This window comes from Hippocampus zosterae, chromosome 17 (genome assembly GCF_025434085.1).
Source record: "Hippocampus zosterae strain Florida chromosome 17, ASM2543408v3, whole genome shotgun sequence".
Taxonomy (NCBI): domain Eukaryota; kingdom Metazoa; phylum Chordata; class Actinopteri; order Syngnathiformes; family Syngnathidae; genus Hippocampus; species Hippocampus zosterae.
The window spans coordinates 10,980,670-11,000,322 of NC_067467.1; the positions used below are offsets into that span (position 1 = coordinate 10,980,670).

General features: G+C 47.6%; 1 protein-coding gene across 2 annotated transcripts in view; it reads left to right on the top strand.

Moving 5' to 3' along the window:
• LOC127589780 (heparan sulfate glucosamine 3-O-sulfotransferase 6-like) overlaps window positions 1–19,653 on the top strand; it is a 36,177-nt gene that overhangs the window by 7,931 nt on the left and 8,593 nt on the right. The window contains exons 1-3 of one of the 2 annotated variants that reach the window (XM_052049070.1): window positions 5,976–7,194; window positions 7,318–7,394; window positions 13,418–13,943. In XM_052049070.1, coding sequence (XP_051905030.1) covers window positions 13,516–13,943 — 428 coding nt within the window. In that variant the 5' untranslated portion in view covers window positions 5,976–7,194; window positions 7,318–7,394; window positions 13,418–13,515. Of the gene's footprint in view, window positions 1–5,975; window positions 7,195–7,317; window positions 7,395–13,417; window positions 13,944–19,653 lie in introns of those variants that run through there. The other variant, XM_052049069.1, reaches the window with a different exon arrangement.

A 19,653-nucleotide genomic window follows, 5' to 3' on the forward strand; every position in this document is an offset into this window, starting at 1 on the left:
TTGTACTGTACTGCTGTCAAGGAGGTTAAATTTTTCATTTGATTGCAAATCTGGTTCAAAATTCACATCGTCACGACATCAGTTTCGAAAATTGTGTTTGCCGAACTCCAACGACATGCGGATTGGCGGGGCTCACAAATTGCCGGTTAGAATCAGTTCGATGCCCGGGATAAAAACGTAAACAGATGACTTCTTTTGATGTTGATGATTGAACACGTCCATGGACGTGAAACACATGTCATTTTGAAGCTACTTTTATTTTCCAGCCGGCCTGGTTTTCCTACTCCTGCTGGTGGGTCGCATATCTGGTACGCTTTTGGCCCAAACCGCTGTCAACACCCAAGCTGAGAGTTTACTCGTTTGAGTCTAGGATAATTTTTGCATTCCTTTTGAAATTCAGACTATTCCCACGGGGTAGAAGCCCATCTCGTGTTTCTGCGGCATGAAGCGGTTTTGACACTCACACAAACTCAAGCTCTGCCTCGCTCCGCTGCCAGATATTCCAAGACAGTTGATACTATTACTCCCAACCCAACTCCTCAAGGGAAGGGCGACCAACAGGTTCCAGCCCCTCCCAGTTTTTTTTTTCCGAATAGCGATAGCTTCTTCTTCTACAACATTCTGGATTCAACAGGCTGGAATGACAAAAACTTGGGAAACTCCAGCAAGTGGCGAGACAAAGTGATGTGGTCTTATTGCCCAGTAATTAGAGGCATCACACAATAGGCCGTATAAAAGAAGCACTTATAGAAATATGACGTCAAGCGCTGGTTTGCGGACTCTGCTTTAAAACCTCTTCAAGGCTGGCATACTTTTTATATTGCAAAAGGAAGTGACCGTCTTTGGATGAGAGGGAGAAAGCGTGGGAATTGCTCTATATTGTTCCAACGTTGAATTGACGCCATCTTCAAATCTAGATGAAGGTGATGTACAGGCAGCGTTTTATGTAAACCTTGAATGGTCTAACCCAGACGGTTATTCTTAGTCTCTTTACACCAAATGCCACCATTTTGACCAACATTATAAATGATAATGCAGTAATGTAGTAGGCATACATGTTGTTCAGAATTAGTTTCCCCCTAAATATATTTTGAATATTATTGTAAGACACTTTAACATTATGCATATTTTGATTATCAACACTGCACGTATGTGTGCCCTGCGATTGGCTGGCAACCAGTTCAGGGTGTGCCCCGCCTACTGCCCGAAGACTGCTGGGATAGGCTCCTGCATGCTCCGCGACCCTTGTGAGGAGAAGAGATTTAGAAAATGAATGGATGGAAGACTGCACATAGAAATTTGAAATGTCGAAAAAAACAGTTTAACGCTATATTTCTACAACCAAATGCCAGTCTAGTCAATTCAACTTAACCTTATTGGTAGAGCACTTTAAAAACAACTACATACATATTGCTGTACATCAACTAAAAATCGGACAAATACAAAGACAGTTAAAACAATCATTTAGTGACATTAAAAACAGTATATACAATAACATAATTTAGTCTCATACTGAGTCGAAAATCCCAAAAATAAATACATGAATCTGTTCTAAGATGCGTTTTAAAGATGTACAGGGAAGGGGCTTGCCAAACATTGAACGGAAAGGCATTCCACAGGAAGGAACTAGCAATGGAGAAAAACCTTAATCCCCTCTGAGGCTCCGCTTAGTGCTTGCTACCTCAGTGCGTCTGGTCTGCTGTCCTGAGGCGCCGGGCAAGTACGTACAGGTAAAGAAGCTCAGAGAGGGAACGAGGTGTGGGGGGAGCATTTCAAGATTTGAACATAAATAAAATAGTCTTAAAATGAACTGTAAAATGCACTAGCAGGAAGTGAAGGGAGGACAGAATTGGTGCTTTCCTCCAACAAGCTCCATTCAGGAGGCGAGCAGCAGCATTTTGGACCAACAGGAGATGCTTGAGGGAGGACTGGCTGACTCCAAAATAAAGTGTGTTTCAATAATCCAGCTGGGTTTAACAAAGGTGTATATTCCTGTTCCGAAATACTGCTGTGAAAGGATAGGCTTGACTTTAGCCTGCTGTCGTAGCCCGGATCTCACAGCAGCACCAATTTTTTTGGGTCTAATATATAATCACTGTCTAATTTAAAACCCAAATTCAATACTGTTGGCTTTAGGTAAGATGGCAGGGGGACCAAGTCAACAGGAAATGTACAAAGTACAAGGGCCACTGGGACTAAATACCATAACATAATTTTTTTTTTCCGTTGAAGTTCAAGAAATTTGGTGCCATCCAATCTTTGATATCCTCTAGACCAGACAAAAGTGAGTGTCTTTTTTTTTTCCTCACGGGACAAATCTGAGCGTCATCCGCAAAGCAGTGAAACGCAATACCTTGTTGTCTTCAGATTAATATAAAGATAGTACAATGAAAACAGCAGGAGCCCCCGAATTGAATCCTGTAGAGCGCCATTCGGCACAGGAGCTGAGTGGGATTCGGAGCAACCGAGCATAACACAAAATGTCACGCACGTTAAATAGGATCCAAACCACTGTAGAGCGCTTCTACGACATACTGCTACTATTACTCCCAAGTTCCTAAGTCATTCCAAGTGTTTTCAGCAATTGTCTTCAAACATGTATTCGCTATTCGGAATCAAATTTCTGAATTCGCTTTGCAGGATCTTTAATTCCCGTGAGAATTTTTTTTTCGTCAGTCATATGACAAAATGATTGGTTGATGAATGTGAGGCCCACAGTGTAGTTTAGGTTTCAGTAACCCTATGACTCATCATTGTGCACGCATACGACCACTGTTCACTCGAATCACATTTGCCGATTGACTCACTTGTCCCTCATAGAATCTTTTTTTTTCTCCATGAAAATACAAAACAGCTGGCACAGTACAGTTTAACTTCCCGTTGTAATTGTAACCGTGACAACTATGCCGCACCACTTTTAACCTGTGTGCTTCTGTAGTTCAGTGATGATGATGATGATGATGGTGATGATGAGTGGCTTTACTAGATTCACATTTGAGCCCTAGGAATGGTTGCTAAGTGATCGATCCGCTCGTCCGTCTCGTTGAATTGCAGAGATGGAATGAATGTGGTTCCAAGTGCATGAGAGGGTGAAAGGATTGGTGACAGTGACACAATAAAGGTCGGGCGGGTTGCGTTTTTAAATCTGACGTCAGGGCAATCAACGTCTGAGAAGATGAAGAAAAAAAAGCAGCCTTTAATTATCTCATCTGAGTAAGAGCGTGGGATTGGCCGGCGCTAAACGCTCGATACAGGAACAATAGGTCTCCACTCACACCTATACATGAAGAATGTATGATGACCTGCATGCAACGATTGCAGGCGACCTGTCAGATTTGCAGTTACATGCCTCCGTGACTCCCCAAACAGGGCTGGGGGGCACAAAAAAAACTGTATGCCAAACTAATTGTGTCTTTTTTTCTCTTTCTTGCTCCCTTTCACTCAATTGTGTCATGAACACACACACACACACACAGAGGCCTAAACCCCAGCACCTCCACACTCTTCCCCACACACCCAAATCCAAATGTGCATGAGAGCCAAACTGCGGATCCCTCTTTGGCCGCAAAAAAAAAAAAAAAAAAGCAAGCCGCGGATTAGAAGATCAGACATTTCCCAAACGTTCTTCATCCTGTGTGATGACATGATTGTCATTCCGCTTAACTCCCTTCAAACTCTTGCAAAGATTCATCCTGGGAAGTGGGAAGGTAAATAACAGTTTTTAGTTCAAAAAAAAGAACGTGGTGTTCCTGCCCAGACTTGCTCTGTGGAAAGGCATTTTATTCTTTTTTTTTTTTATTGCCAACATCAAACACGCATGAAAATCGCTGCAGTGCAGCTGGTTTCTATAGCGGTCGACGTAGGGCGGGCCATATTTTTGTTTATGAGTCGCATAGCTGTTTGCATCTATCTGCTCCTAGTTTGGGCCCATCCCGTAAAGTTGGAGCAGATCGCGGCAAGCTCCTCTTTAGATTTAAATTGCTTCCATTCCCCAATGAGAGGTTCCTTCACTCATGTGGGTTCTACCGCTGTTTAATACTTTCAACGCTCACAATTTTTGTTGTTGTTCTTCTTCTCCAGCCATCAACGTCTTTTGATGCACTGATGTCCCCGTAAAGCAGGAAGTGTGAGTGTTGTCGATGGATGCACCTGTATGAGGAATGCAGATACAGAGGGAGGGGGGGGGGGGTTGGATGAGGGTGCTTTCGTCCTGCACGTACATCCATCATTCTTATCGCTTTGCTCCCGTTTTTGAAGGCACATGAAAAGTTTGGGGAGGCTCCCGGCTTGTCGCCTTTGTAGCTTTTGTCTCCTCTTCTACCTGAGGGCCGCACTGTTGAGCATCTTACAAGCTGCGTGTGTGATGTGTGTGCATCGCTTCAAAAGGAGCCGCACTTCAAACACTGTGACGTGAGCATCGATTCATAGGAACATTCATTTTGAGTCAAAGACATCCTTTTCGGAATGTTTTTTTTTTTTACATTTGCAGTTACAGGACAGTTTAACCTAGGAATTTCTAATTAATTTAGGGGTTTTTTTTGGTTTTATTTTAGCTCAAGACTAAATATCAAGACAGTGTTCTGAATTAAAACGTCAAATAACTTGACCCAACATGATACTTGACTGGCTGCAGACTTTTCACATTTGATTGGTTGACAGTACGGCTTGTTTGCTTAAGTGTGACATAATTCGCGAAATCCTTCAAAGGCAACACTAACTGCTAATCTGTGTCCATTCGCGACTAAATTCGAGGGCGGTTCGGTACACTTGAGCTGAAACATAAGACCAAAGCCATGGACCAATGTTAAAATGACAACAAAAATCCTCAAATCTCTTTTTACAACGCGCCTTCTGAAAATATGAATTGTGTAATTCATTTTTAGCTTCTTGCCATAACTTCATAAAAAAAAATAATAATAAACCAACGTGCTTGCTCAAAAATTGGAAAGTCTAGCCGCGGACCTTGTGCCACAAAAGGAGCGGTGCTTTCCGTGGCTGCTTTAAGGATCCTGTCACTGATCTTGTGGCGATCGCAAATGGTCAACAGCTTCTTCAGACTGTCAGTGGAATATTCTACCGCCCCCCTCCACCCCCCGACCCCCCTCACACACACACCCTCCGCGCTTCTCTCTCTTCCAGCATTTTGTAATTTGCCATAATGGCTGACACGTGTACATGGCATGTAGTGCGCCCGCAGCGAAAGGAGAACTTCATCCGAGGTGGAGAATGTGGAATGCGGTGGTGCAACACACCTGGGGGCCAGCTAGTTGATACAGCCTGTAGTGGAACGCACCACTTGGTCAGCCCGTGCATCCTCCTCCTTTGCTGCTACTGCTGAATATTTGTTTCTTTAGTCTGACTGTTTAGATCACCGGGCTGGAACTTGGCTATATAACCCCAAAACAGAGCAATTAGCATCAGGGAGGAAAAAGCAAATAAAAGATGTGATGAAAGCAAACGCTCCATCCTGACCTCATTCAGACTGCGTGTGCCAGCGAGGACGTTCACTTCCAAGCCAGGATGGATTTACAATGGCTGCGCGTACTTCAAAACGTATCATTATTCTAGGGCAGGCGTGGCCAACCCGCGGCTCGCGGGCCACATGCGGCTCTTTGGCTGGCTCCACGCAGCTGCCAGGCTTTCATACGACAATTGTCGAAAATGCCTTGGCGATGACGCTGCCATTCAAACAACGGTGCTTAATACACAGGACGTACTACGTCAGCCTATCATCAATCCCGTTACTTGATTGACATAGAGGGCAACCAATCAGAGGACTGAATCACCCACCACTCAACGGCATTAAGTGCTAAGTGCTAAGCGAGTCAGCAAATTACCTCTGTTTTTAGGGCAGGGGTGCCCAGTACGTCGATTGCAATCAGCCAAGAGCCAGCAGACTGGTCCCAAGTCGACCCCGTGCGGTGGGAGGAGGAAATGGGTGGGGGGGGGGGATTTGTGTGTTTGTTCTTAAGGTTTTATTTGTGTTTGGGCACTGCGGCTGTAGCTCGTCGTGGCGCGCATGCATATGTGTGCGAGTGCATGGTCGCGTGCGTGTGTGTGTGGGGGGGGGGGGCTCTTTGCAGTAACACAGTAAAAAATTTGGCTCTTAGTCGCTGAGTGGTCGGCCACCCCTGTTCTAGGGTCACGTCGATGTCCCAGGACACTTTTTTGTTTGTGCTGATTCTTTCTCCTACCCCACCACCCTCACACGTTTAAAATCCCACTAAAAGAATTGCAATCACACTTGTTTTGAAGCTTAACTCTATACATTTTACAGTTTCCCTCAGGCTTTTTAAACCAAGGATGAAGGCGAAATCTGTCGAGATGGGGGGGGAAAAAAAATCGCAATTAGAAATCCCAATAGAAGCTTGCCAGATTCATTTATCAGCGTGTGACGAGAACTCAGCCTCAGGGCGGCGTGTGTTGTTTGTGCGTACATTCGTGTGTGTGTGTGTGTGTGTGTGCACTGTTCCTCAGATATCTATCTCCACTCTCTGGCCCCTCGTCCATTCACACGGTCATTCAGTCAGGTTCAAAGTCTGAGCATCTCTTTGCCAGAGGAAACTGGAAACCTGCTTGAGCTCTGCCGTGCGTCAAAGAGGGAGGTGGGGGCGGTGTGCTCATGCAACCCCCCCCACCCCCCATGCGCAAACTGCCTCACTCTCAACTATGATTGCTTTGAAAGTGGTGCGCTTGTCCCACCTCAAGTTCAGCCACATACTTATGTCACTGTTTGGATATTTGTCACGATTGTCATCTCAGTTCAGTGTTAAATCCTTGAAGTATTAATTTTTTTAAAAAAAGTCAGTCTAACGGGTGCAAAGAGACGTTGGGGGGCATTTGGGGACTATTACCAGTTAGGAGTCGATAAAAGTTCGTCACTTCAGCTGTTTATTTACATGGCAATGACCTTTTGGAACCTGGAAAGCTCTCAAAAGTGTATTTGCTTTGCAACTGTTTTTCTTTTTAAAAAATGCCAGGAAAAGCCTCCTAGAACATCTGAACATAATTTGGATTTTATCAGCGGCACTTTAAATGGTGGCTCGTGTGCGCTGGCTTGCATTTAACATGAGGTTGAGTGTGATTGGTTCATTCTGGATGTGTTAGAACACCGCGCATGCAAACTCCACACGGGGATGTTGCAGCCCAAATTTGAAGCCGCAGTCTGTGAACTGTGAAGACGGATGCGCGAAGGTGGTTGTCTTCTTTCTAATTTTATGCAGTGAGCATCATGTTCAAATGATACAACTTGACAAAAAGGATCAACGTTGGCTGTAACTTTTTGTTTCAAAAGCCACCGCGGTGGTTCATTTCCAGCTAAGTATGTCAAGAACATGTCATTGATGAAGTGGAGGCACCTTCACTCAACCTTTTCCTCGCATCCATCTCCAAAGGTGAGTATCATTCTATTTATTTTACTTTCACGTTTTCTTTCTCAGCATTTTTTTTTTTTTTTGCGAGCCTGTTCACAATGCCAGCAGAGCCTTCGGCAATCCTGTCCTTCATTTTACATTGAGAGCATTAATACTGTCACGTTCTGTCCGAAGCGATAACTATCGCTTCGTGCAGAACAATGAAAATAAAGAGTTGGATCCCCGGAAAACAGACACGAAAGAACCTTGTCAAAACAAAGAGTGTCTTTAATGACAAAAACAGAAAGAGCCCGACAGGGAAAAAACGGTAACACAAAACGCTGGTCAAATAAGGACCAGGGGAGAAATAAGGAAACAACCGAAAACGCTCGCCGAAAAAACAAAGTGCGAGGAACTACTGAATAGGCAATGTAAGAGAGTACAATTTAGTGACTAATCGCGAATGGCTAGAGTAAAGGCCGCAAGGCAAGAAGGCAACGAGTAATCTATAATCGAGGAATTAGCACGAGAGAGCAATGGCACGGCGTGGAATTCTCCGGCAGCGAGATGACTGTCGGAGTCTCTTAATAAAAGAGGGTAATCAGCCCGAAATTACGGACAGGTGCGCGGATGGCGGGGGAGAAAACCCGCCACCTGCTGGCGGACACGCGACGTGACAGTACCCCCCCCTCAATGGACGCCTCCCGGCGGACTACCCGGCTTGGATGGATGTGCAGCGTGGAAGTCGCGCAAAAGGGACGGATCAAGGATCCAGGAGCGAGGCACCCACTGCCGCTCCTCAGGCCCGTAGCCCTCCCAGTCGACCAGATACTGGAACCCCTTTCCCCTGCGCCGAGAGTCCAGGATGGCACGAACCGTGTACACCGGGTCACCGTCGACGACCCGCGGAGGTGGCGGCGGCGTGGGAGGAGGAGCCAAGTCACTGGGAGACACGGGTTTGAGAAGGGAGACGTGGAAGACGGGGTGAACCTTCATGGTGGGCGGTAGCCGGAGCCTGACCGCAGCTGGACTGATGACGGCCTCGACCTCGAACGGTCCAGTAAATCGGGGTCCCAGTTTCGCAGACGTGCCGGCCAGCCGAAGATCCCTCGTCGCCAACCACACCTTCTGTCCTACCACGTATGAAGGAGCCGGGCGCCGGCGATGATCCGCGATCCGCTGGTTCCTGGCCGCCGTGCGGGACAACGCAGCCCGGGCCTCCTTCCACATGCGATGGGCCCGCTTGAGGTGGTGCTGCACAGAGGGGACCTCCACCTGCCCCTCCTGGGACGGGAACAGCGGCGGCTGGTACCCGTAGGCGGCCATGAAGGGGGACCTACCGGTGGCAGAAGAGACGAGGGTGTTGTGCGCGTACTCCACCCAGGGTAAGTGGTCGACCCAGGACGAGGGACGGTGAAGGCACACACAGCGGAGGGCCGCCCCCAGATCCTGGTTGGCACGCTCGGCTTGTCCATTGGACTGGGGGTGGTACCCCGAGGTCAGACTGGCAGTGGCCCCGAGGGACCGGCAGAACTGCTTCCAGACGCGGGATACGAACTGGGGCCCCCGGTCCGAGACAATGTCCAGTGGAATGCCGTGGAGACGGAAGACGTGTTCGACAAGGAGGTCGGCGGTCTCCAGCGCCGACGGCAACCTGGACAAAGGAACAAAATGAGCCGCCTTGGAGAAGCGGTCCACGATCGTGAGTACGACAGTTCGACCCCGGGAAGGCGGGAGACCCGTGACGAAGTCCAGGGCGATGTGGGACCACGGGCGAGGAGGAATGGGCAACGGCTGGAGCAGTCCCGCCGGCGGCTGATGGGACGACTTGCCGCAGGCGCAGGAGGTGCAGGCCTTGATGAACTCCGTCACGTCGTTGCGGAGCTCCGGCCACCAGAAACGCTGGGCGACGAGTTGCACAGTCCGGTTCACCCCGGGATGACACGCCACCTTGGACCCATGTCCCCACTGCAGAACTTCAGATCGTAAGGAGGGAGGTACGAATAGCCTCCCTGCTGGGCACTCCGTCGGCACCTGAACCCCCTCCAGGGCTGCCTGGATCCGCTGCTCAACCTCCCACTGGACGGCCCCCACGACGCACCGGGTCGGGAGGATGGTCTCCGGGGATCGATCCCTCCCCGCAGGCTCGTGGAGACGGGAGAGGGCGTCGGGCTTGGTGTTCTTAGACCCGGGAGAGTAGGTGAGGATGAAGTCGAACCTGGTGAGGAAGAGGGCCCACCGGGCCTGACGGGCGTTCAGTCTTTTGGCGGAGCGAAGGTAGGCGAGGTTCTTATGATCTGTGTAGACCGTGAAGGGTTCCTTTGCCCCCTCGAGCCAGTGCCGCCACTCCTGCAAGGCGGTCACAACTGCCAACAGTTCACGGTTGCCCACGTCGTAATTGGACTCGGCGGCACTGAGTCGACGGGAGAAAAAGGCGCAGGGGTGCAACTTCTGGTCGACCGGAGAGCGCTGGGACAGCACAGCCCCCACCCCCGAATCCGAGGCGTCCACCTCCACGATAAAGGGGAGATCAGGATCAGGGTGCTGTAGTACGGGGGGACTGGTGAACGCCGCCTTCAGGTTTGCGAACGCCGCATCCGCGGTCGGATCCCACTTAAATGGGGTTTTAATGGACGTAAGGCGGGTTAAGGGGAGCGCCTTCTGACTATAACCGCGGATGAAGCGTCGGTAGAAGTTGGCGAACCCCAGAAAGCGCTGCAGTTCCTTGCGATTGGTTGGAACCGGCCAGTTAGTGACGGCACGCGTCTTAATGGGGTCCGCCCTTAACCTGCCCTGTTCAATAATGAACCCTAGGAAGGAGATGACGGGAACATGGAATTCACACTTTTCTGCCTTGACGAAGAGCCGGTTCTCCAGTAGACGTTGTAGCACCAGCCTAACGTGTTGCTGGTGCTCGTGTAATGACCGGGAAAAAATTAAAATATCGTCAAGGTAAACGAAACAAAAGATGTTAATCATGTCCCTTAGCACATCATTGATTAGGTTTTGGAAAACGGCAGGGGCGTTGGTGAGCCCAAAAGGCATAACCAAGTATTCAAAATGACCCAGAGGGGTCTTAAAAGCCGTCTTCCACTCGTCACCCTCCCGGATGCGAACCAAGTGGTAAGCGCTGCGCAAGTCTAATTTGGAGAAAATGGTGGCTGACTGTAATGGGGCGAAGGCGGAGTCCAGCAAGGGTAGCGGGTATCTATTCTTAATAGTTATCTCGTTTAAACCCCGATAATCTACGCAGGGTCGCAGGGTCTTGTCTTTTTTCCCTACGAAGAAAAAACCCGCCCCTAACGGTGAACGCGATGGTCTAATAAGACCTGCGGCGAGCGAGCTGTTGATGTACTCCGTCAATGCCTCGCGCTCGGGTTGGGACACCTGATACAGCCGCGAGGTCGGCAACGGAGCGCCCGCCTGCAGGTCTATAGCACAATCGTAGGGGCGGTGTGGAGGCAAAGAGTGGGCACGATCCTCGCTGAACACCTCCTTTAGATCCCGATAGCAATCCGGCACTCCGTCAAGGCAGATCTCCTCGGGGGGTGTGACACGTTCATGCCTCCCGACGGCCGATTGCAGACAGTGCTGGTAACAGTACTGGCTCCAGCTGTCTATCGCTGGGCGCGCCCAGGAAATCACGGGATTGTGTGTCTTGAGCCAGGGTAACCCGAGAACGATCGGGGCGTTACGAGACCGCATTAAGTAAAAACGACGATGTTCGACATGGTTGCCGGACAGTAGAAGTTTCAACGGCTCCGTCCTATGCGTAACTACCGCCAGGAGACGCCCATCAAGATCACAAACCCGCTTCCTATCTATCAGCTTCTCCACGGAACAACCCAGCTCGGAAGCGAGATCGGTGTCCATTATGCAGTCATCTGCCCCCGAGTCTACCAGAGCCCGAACCCGCCACGACCGGGACCCCCCTAATATCTCCCCCTCGAGTTCGAGTCTGTTGGGGTGACCAGGCCGCGAGTCGACTCGCCTAGACTCGAAGGGAGGCGCGCGCGGTCGTGACTCACAGTACTCCTGGTGGGCAGGGGGTGACGGCCCCGGATGGCTGGTTGCGGCGTGAGGAGATGGTGGAACGCCGTCAGTCGTCGCTCGATCGCTGAAACGACGCTTTCCTTCCTCCGCACCAGCGTCCCTGCCTCCCAGCTGCACCTGTTCCTCCGTGGGTGTTCGTCGGAACTGGGGCCGCTCACCCCCACGCTCCCGGCTTCGCTCCCTCAGGCGATTGTCCATGAGGAGGGAGAGGTCGATTAATTCCTCCAGGTTGGTGCTGTGGTCGCGGGTCGCCAGCTCGTCCTTGAGTTGAGGGTTTAGTCCACGGCGAAATAGGCCACACAGCGCCCGATCATCGTATCCACTCTGGGCGGCCAGGATCCGGAACTCGATGGAGTAGTCCGCTACCGATCGCTCCCCCTGGTGGATGGCGAGTAACCGGCCCTCTGCCTCTCTGCCCCGCACGGGATGATGGAACACCCGGCGGAACGCAGCCACGAAGTCGGGGAACGAAGTACGGAGATTCGGCTTGGCGTCACTTGTCGCAATCGCCCACGATGCTGCCGGACCTGTTAACAGACTCATGACATAAGCCACCTTGGCGGCGTCATTAGCATAGGCAGACGGCTGTTGATCAAAAATGAGAGAGCACTGGTGGAGGAAGTGTCCACACTGCCCGTGCTCGCCCCCGTAGCGAGGGGGGTGTGGAAGCGATGGCTCCCTCGTCATAATGGGATATGAGGGGGGCGCTTCGGGAATGATAGAACGAACCCCGGGGGGAGATGGTCTCCGCTCTTCCACCCGGACCAACCGAGGTTCTAAATCATCGGACCGATGAGCCAGCATGGAGACCGCGCCACGGAGTTCCCTAATGGCTTGGCCCTGCTGACTCATCTGTTGCTCTTGTCGGGAAAGAGCGGACAAAATTCTTTCGATGTCTGCGGGATCCATGGTGGCCGGAGAATTCTGTCACGTTCTGTCCGAAGCGATAACTATCGCTTCGTGCAGAACAATGAAAATAAAGAGTTGGATCCCCGGAAAACAGACACGAAAGAACCTTGTCAAAACAAAGAGTGTCTTTAATGACAAAAACAGAAAGAGCCCGACAGGGAAAAAACGGTAACACAAAACGCTGGTCAAATAAGGACCAGGGGAGAAATAAGGAAACAACCGAAAACGCTCGCCGAAAAAACAAAGTGCGAGGAACTACTGAATAGGCAATGTAAGAGAGTACAATTTAGTGACTAATCGCGAATGGCTAGAGTAAAGGCCGCAAGGCAAGAAGGCAACGAGTAATCTATAATCGAGGAATTAGCACGAGAGAGCAATGGCACGGCGTGGAATTCTCCGGCAGCGAGATGACTGTCGGAGTCTCTTAATAAAAGAGGGTAATCAGCCCGAAATTACGGACAGGTGCGCGGATGGCGGGGGAGAAAACCCGCCACCTGCTGGCGGACACGCGACGTGACAAATACCCATTTTTAGATCTTTTCAGTACGTACATGATCCAATTATTTAAGGGGAAGAAACCATTTTGCCTCCAGTTCTTGATTTTCTATTGTGCCAAATGATCAATGTGGGGCATTGTCCATAATTGACCGTTCATATTCAGCTAATAGTTGTGAAGAATTATTTAGTCTGTCCATTTGTGAGTAAAAGGAGTTACTACTTTCACTTTTTATAGTTTTTTTTAACAGAAATATCTACTGTACATTTGTACGTCAGTATATCTGAGTACTGTTGCTGCCACCTCGGGGGGTGTTCATCAGACTGCAGGGAAGGTGGAGACTTGCGAAAAGGGCGAGGTCGAGAGAGAGAGGAGAGAGAGAGAGAGAGAGAGAGAGAAAGAGAGAGAGAAAAAAACCTTGAATGAGGGATGCGAGTGGAGTTCAGAGTGCAAACACACAGCAGCCAGCAAGTGCACCTGAAAGAACAACTCGCCCGGACTTTAAATTGACCAAAAGGGGTGCAAACATGATGCTGTTGTTTGACAAATGTACTGTTTGTTTTGCGTACTTGTGCAAGCCGTTCCTCGCCTCCTCTTGACGCAACAGGTTAGCGGCCAAAGTGCACCACCGGCTGATGTTCGGAGGCTCGAAAGAAGCATGCTGTCAAAGCCGTGGCCCTTCGGCACCGCGCAGCAGGTCCACTCATGGGATGTAGTGCACGCAGAGTCAGGTTCAACTCGGCCAAGGCGCTGTCTTTCCTCACCATGCTCTTGATCTTCACCTACTTTTTCTACTGCCTCACGGGAATCTGCCACTCAGCTCCGAGGACTTTTTACGCGGACGATGAGCGGCTCGGAACCCCGCCGGGGAACAGAAGCGCTTCCCCGGTTGACGCGCGGGCTGTGCAGCCCCGCAGCCTCCTGGAGGACAGCAACAGAAACAACGACAACAATATGCCAGTGTCCAACACTTTCGGCAGCAAACGCTTCCCGCAGGCCATCATCATCGGCGTGAAGAAGGGAGGAACCCGCGCCTTGCTCGAGTTCCTCCGGATCCACCCGGACGTCAGGGCCGTGGGAGCCGAACCTCACTTCTTTGACAGGTTCTACGACAAGGGACTCGAGTGGTACAGGTATGACACGCATTCTACCGACACCCAGGTCGCGCCCCCTACACGTAGCCCGTTCCGTTTTTTGTCACCGGTCAAACCATTAGGTACACCTGCGCACAAAAGAATGCTGCAGGCGCCGTTTTGATTGACGTGTTCATTATTGGGTTGACATGTACACGCAAACTTTAAATGATATCAGAACACGCTATAAGCACGAATACATAAATATTAATAAATACACATGTCATTGTTCCGATTATACATGTTGCTGTACACACGTAAGGACTAAAATATTAGAAACAGTTCAAAGTGTGGTGCTGTATTTTTCTACCTTCAGATTTGCTGCTGGGTTTTTATTTTTTTGCCCCTTGACTCTTAAACTCAGAAATGTGCACACTAAAGTTACTCTAATTATTCTAACTAATAAAATGGAGACTTATTTCTGACTCTTTCCTCTCGGCGGCTACCTGCATAAAAGTGTCTTATAAATAAAATGTATTATTATTATTATTACAATTTTTTTATGAGGTACTTGTATGGGTCTTCCGTTAGATTGTGTGGCGTGCACAGTGACTTGTGGTTGCGCCTTGTGATTTACCCTCCTTCTCGCCCCAAACCCCCGACTCAGCCTTGAAACTAACGAGGAAAAGCGCTTTCCAAAAAAAATGCTTAGATTGTGTATGTACCTAATGAAGTGGCCCAAACGCGTCTGCCGTAAACAGCTTGAAATTGAGTTGGAATTCATTATCCATCCATTTTCTGATCCACTTATTATTACAAAGGTTGCGGAGAGGGCGGGGGGGGGGGTGCTTGTCAGCCAATCACTGGGCACACAAACAGACAAACAACCATTCGTTCTCACAGTCACACGTAAGGTCATTATAGTGTTCCATTAACCTGCCATGCATGTTTTTGGAATGCGGGAGGAAACCGGAGTACCCACAGAAAACCCACGCAGACACAGATTCAGATGTATTGAATTTCACATTCAATAGCAGCTGAGCGAATGACTGAATCCCCCACACCCACCTCATATGAATCTTAACCTGCTGTCAGTTGTGAACAATATACATGAAGTGAAAGAACAGCACAAAAGGCTAAAGAGCTACGCAGACAGAATTCCAGTTGTCGTGGCAAACCGTCGAGTGCCATCTCAGGACATGAAGGCGTTGACATTTCCTGCCAATACAAGACCGACTAAGTCTTGCATCATCATGTGCCAATATTCTCCCCCCAAAGATGATAAATTCTCCCTCGGCAGCACTTCATCGTTTTTGACACCATCATCTATAATTGTCATCCAAACATCATTTGTACACATCACACACATCAGGACATCCTGTCTGACACACTTTCGACATGAATGCAATTAACACTTGACTTTGACTGATGAGAATCACCTCTGGACAATTCTGCCTTCAAATTTGTGGGATCAGTTTTGGGTGGAACCTTTTTTTTTTCTTCCTCCTCCCAGCTTGACCCCACTGTATAGTCCTCAAAGGCATGCTGCGATGAGTTTGGTATGGAAGAACTTCAGCACCCCGCCTCGAGCGGATGGATGGTGAATCATTACGAAATGTTGCAGGAAGTCTTCCCAATAGATTGCGAAGGGAGAGCCACTCACTCTTGTCTTTCATTTTCGTCACATTAATAGGCTGGTGTCCCAATTCTTTTGACTAGCTAGTGTATAGCTGTATAGTGTACAGTGCTTCTGTCTTCCTCACGGTTTCGAAGTTTGGGGTTTGTGGAGAGAGAGCGCATGTTCTTCTTGAGGGACTCGTTTCACATGACTTGTCTCGACATAGACTTAGGTCGCCAATTTAAATCTTGGGAACCGTTTTGCTAAAATGACTTGGACTTGAACTGCATCACTTGGCAAATCTTGCCTGTTGCCTGAAAAGTAGTTCAAGGTTATTTAGTTAACATAAACTAACGAAATAAAAATAAACTAAACAAAAATGAAAATGCTTGAAAAAAAAAACAATTGGAAAATAACTGAACCTACAATATTGAAATGAACCAAAACTATAATTATGTCATATTTGTCCTTCATTTTTACCTTTGTCAATTGATATCATAGATGAGCTTTGGGGCTTCATTTTCAATTTCGGTGTTGCTGTACATTTGTAGCTACCAAAGAAGGAAGGTGAAATAGTTGCGCATTGTAGTTTACTTCATTGCACAATACAATAATTGAGCTTTTTTAATCTTGCACTCAAAAAATAATCAAAATATAAAAAAACAGCCCCCCTCCCCCCAAAAAAAATAAAAAACCTAAACTAAACCACAGCAATGGAAACCCCACCCTAAAAAATAACTGAATTTAAATAAAAGTCCAAATGAAATAAAAATGAACGATATTATAAAAATGCCAAGCTTACCTGTCAGCCCACCGGGGACAAAAGTGCTGTCGAAAATAGAGGGGTCACTGTTTTGTGTCATTTTTCTGTTAAGTTGTTGCGGCAGAGGCTGCTCTTACTTTTGCAAAGATGCAACAGGAGTTGAGCTGGTGATCATCTCCAGATGTTGTTTGAGCTTCTGGGGAAGCTTTCAATCGAGCTCTAAAAATGTGGGAAAATTCTGTTTCGGACCTGCGAGAAACCCCCAAATCATCTGATCGTGCAGAAAAGTGCATACTAAGTATTTTAAGATAAGACGAGGTGCAATTTCTGTTGTTCATAATTTTAGCATGCTGTACAGCTGACACAGCCATGTGTTTTTTTTATTACACATTTACAACCTGTTTCTCACGTTCTTTTATCCACCTTTCACTTCTCATTGTCACGTTTCCTCCTCCCAGTCTCGGTTAGAAGCATCTGATCATGGTCACGGATGAGCTGGGTGCCCCAGATGGCTGGACTGGTTGCCAGCCTAGTTGCTAGGCAGTCACACTTCTTGTGTGATGCTCGTGAACCCAAAAAGCAGGCAGGCAAACAATAAACCTGTGTCGAAACAAAACAACATGACAGGAACACACAACGATCCGACCGAGACTGACGGAACCCAGGAAACTAAATACGAGTACTGACTAGACAACAAACAATATTTGGACAAGACATAAAGGGTTGAGAAGCTGATTGGTTGACACTAGGGACCCGGATGACAACAAGTGGACACAAAACCGGATAAGGAAGACCAAAAAAAAAGCACATGAAGAAACAATACCAAAACATAATCTAAATAAAACAGAATCATGACACTTCTGACAAGCACTTTTTGGGCTTGCCTGGTGTTGTGATTTGTGTTTGAAGGGGGCGAAGAGTTGAGGAGGGGGGCGGGGATTAACTCCACAAACAGAAACGGCGGCAATGTGATCCCGAGTGAGGTCTGCGAAAGATGACTCGCTTGTTGTCACCGAATCTCAAAAATCAGGGTGGGGAAAGGACCGCTTGCTGTCATCTGCAGCGACCCGAGGAGAAGTCGCCCCGAGTCATGAAGCGTATCTCTCTTGGGCGTGTGTGTGCAATGTGGGACAGGGATTGAACTCGTTCAGCCGAAACAAGCGAGTCGTCTTCTCAAACTGCGAGCTCAGTGTCACTTCTGGAAACACGCACACATGACACCTGATTTCTTGCAGGCCGGTGTGTTCAGCAGGCCCTGGAAAAATACAACTGAAACGTTTGACCCGTTCATCTTGTTGAAGGTGCAGAGGTTCCGGGTTCGATTCCAGCTCCGGCCTCCCTGTGTGGAGTTTGCATGTTCTCCCCGGGCCTGCGTGGGTTTTCTCCGGGTACTCCAGTTTCTTCCCACATTCCAAAAACATGCGTGGCAGGCTGATTGAACAATCTAAATTGTCCCTAGGTGTGAGTGTGAGTGCGAATGGTTGTTCGTTTCTGTGTGCCCTGCGATTGGCTGGCAACCGATTCAGGGTTGACAGTCACAATGGAAAATAATGCCACGTTTTCTTTGTATCATGACATGTCACTTAGGTGCCCAGGGAACGTGAATGGAGTGATTTGTTCCTCGTGTTCAAAGATTGTGTGCGTGTGCGCGTGCATGTGTGTACACACATTAAAGTTTTATTGATTTGTTTGTGGAGTGAGAGTGACAAAAAAGACTCAAAGAAAATTTTGGCCACATTCTGCTCCACCAGATAACAAGGTTCAGATGTGGTGAAGCAGCATATGTGGCTCATGACCCATTGTTATCCATCCCAGTATTTAATTTTATGTTCATGAGGTAAACATGAAAAGCAATTTTTGGTGTCGATAAGATGTCCTTGTTGAATACTTGAGATGTGCAAAGTCTCCAAAAATGCAGTGTGAGGTGTAGACTAAAGGCACACTGTCGAAAAACACACTCCGCACGAGTGAGCCCTAGTTCAAGCAAAAGATGCAGAATTTTGAATACCAGAACTGTAATCTCCATAAAATTTCACTTCCTCATTGATGTTTTTGAAAGCTCATCAATTGTCCGACCTCCAGTTTAGAAACCAGAGGTCACATTTTGATGGCAGTGCTATTAAAACTCAGAGGAAATCCTTTAAGGCCAAGCAGCAATTTCAATACTGAGGAAAATGACAAATGTCTTCAGAGGGATTTATTATAATCTGAATATTCTGCACACATGAATATGTGGCTCATTTCATATGTATTTTTCAAATAAAATGCGTTGGACCATATGATATGTAAATTGCTAAAATAAATAAATAAAGGGAACACTTGGATTAACATTGCGCTGTTTGAGTCTTCCCTTTATTTTTATTTTTAGCAGTACATATTGTATTGCCTTCAAAATGCTAATACACAAAGCAAAACACTGTGGACAGGCTCACAAAACTAGCATCAATGTTGTGGTAGTTGTAAACCTTAAACCGGCTCTATTTAACCACAAACGATAGAAACGCACGTAGACATAGCATACAAGTTTCACAGGCATGTATTATTTATCCTCTATGAGAAACGGCTCATAAAAGTGCAGCTTAGTCGTGACAGTCTTCTTTTGTTTAGTCACTAGAGTTACATGTAGTAGAACTGCAAGTCACTTCATATTGCAGCATTTGCAAAATTTTGGATTTATCATTCAAAATAATAGCTTTACATCCATCACCAGTCACTGGCAACGTCTGGCAATGAAAACGGCAAAAGTGAACTCCCCCCTCAGTACCAGGGCCAATAAATTCTTAGAAGCCTGAGTGATATTTTGGACACTTCATTGAATGCCAGCAGCTGATTGGTATAACAGACTTGCCACATTTTTTTAACAGCAACAACGTTTTTGCTGGAATTGGAGCTTTCCATGATGCTTCAAAGGCTGATTAAAAAACATAAAATATGGCCATACTCGTACACCATATGGAGGACATATACCGAGAGTTGTGGTTCTTGTTCTTGCAAAGAGTTGAGCTTTATCACCCATGTTCAGAATAATTAGCGAGGCAAGAAAAAAAAACAGGATGGAAACAACGAATTACTGGAAGTCAACAGGCACGTACGGCAGTGCAGCATGGGACAAAGAATTTGCAGTACATATTGGCACTGATGTTATACTGTTGAACAGTACATCTGAAGTGGGAATAGCCAAGTGTTTTGGGGTTTTTTTTAGTAGATGGCTGGCTGAATACCGGTAGTTGGCACACAATTCGTAGCTTCAGTGAAAAATTTACCAACAATGTGTTTTTTTTAAATGACAGATGTCAGAGGAAAGATCCTTGTGGAATGCCACTTGTCTCTGGAAGATCCATTTGTTACATAGATACTTTTAACAAACTTATATTTGCTATCAATTAAAT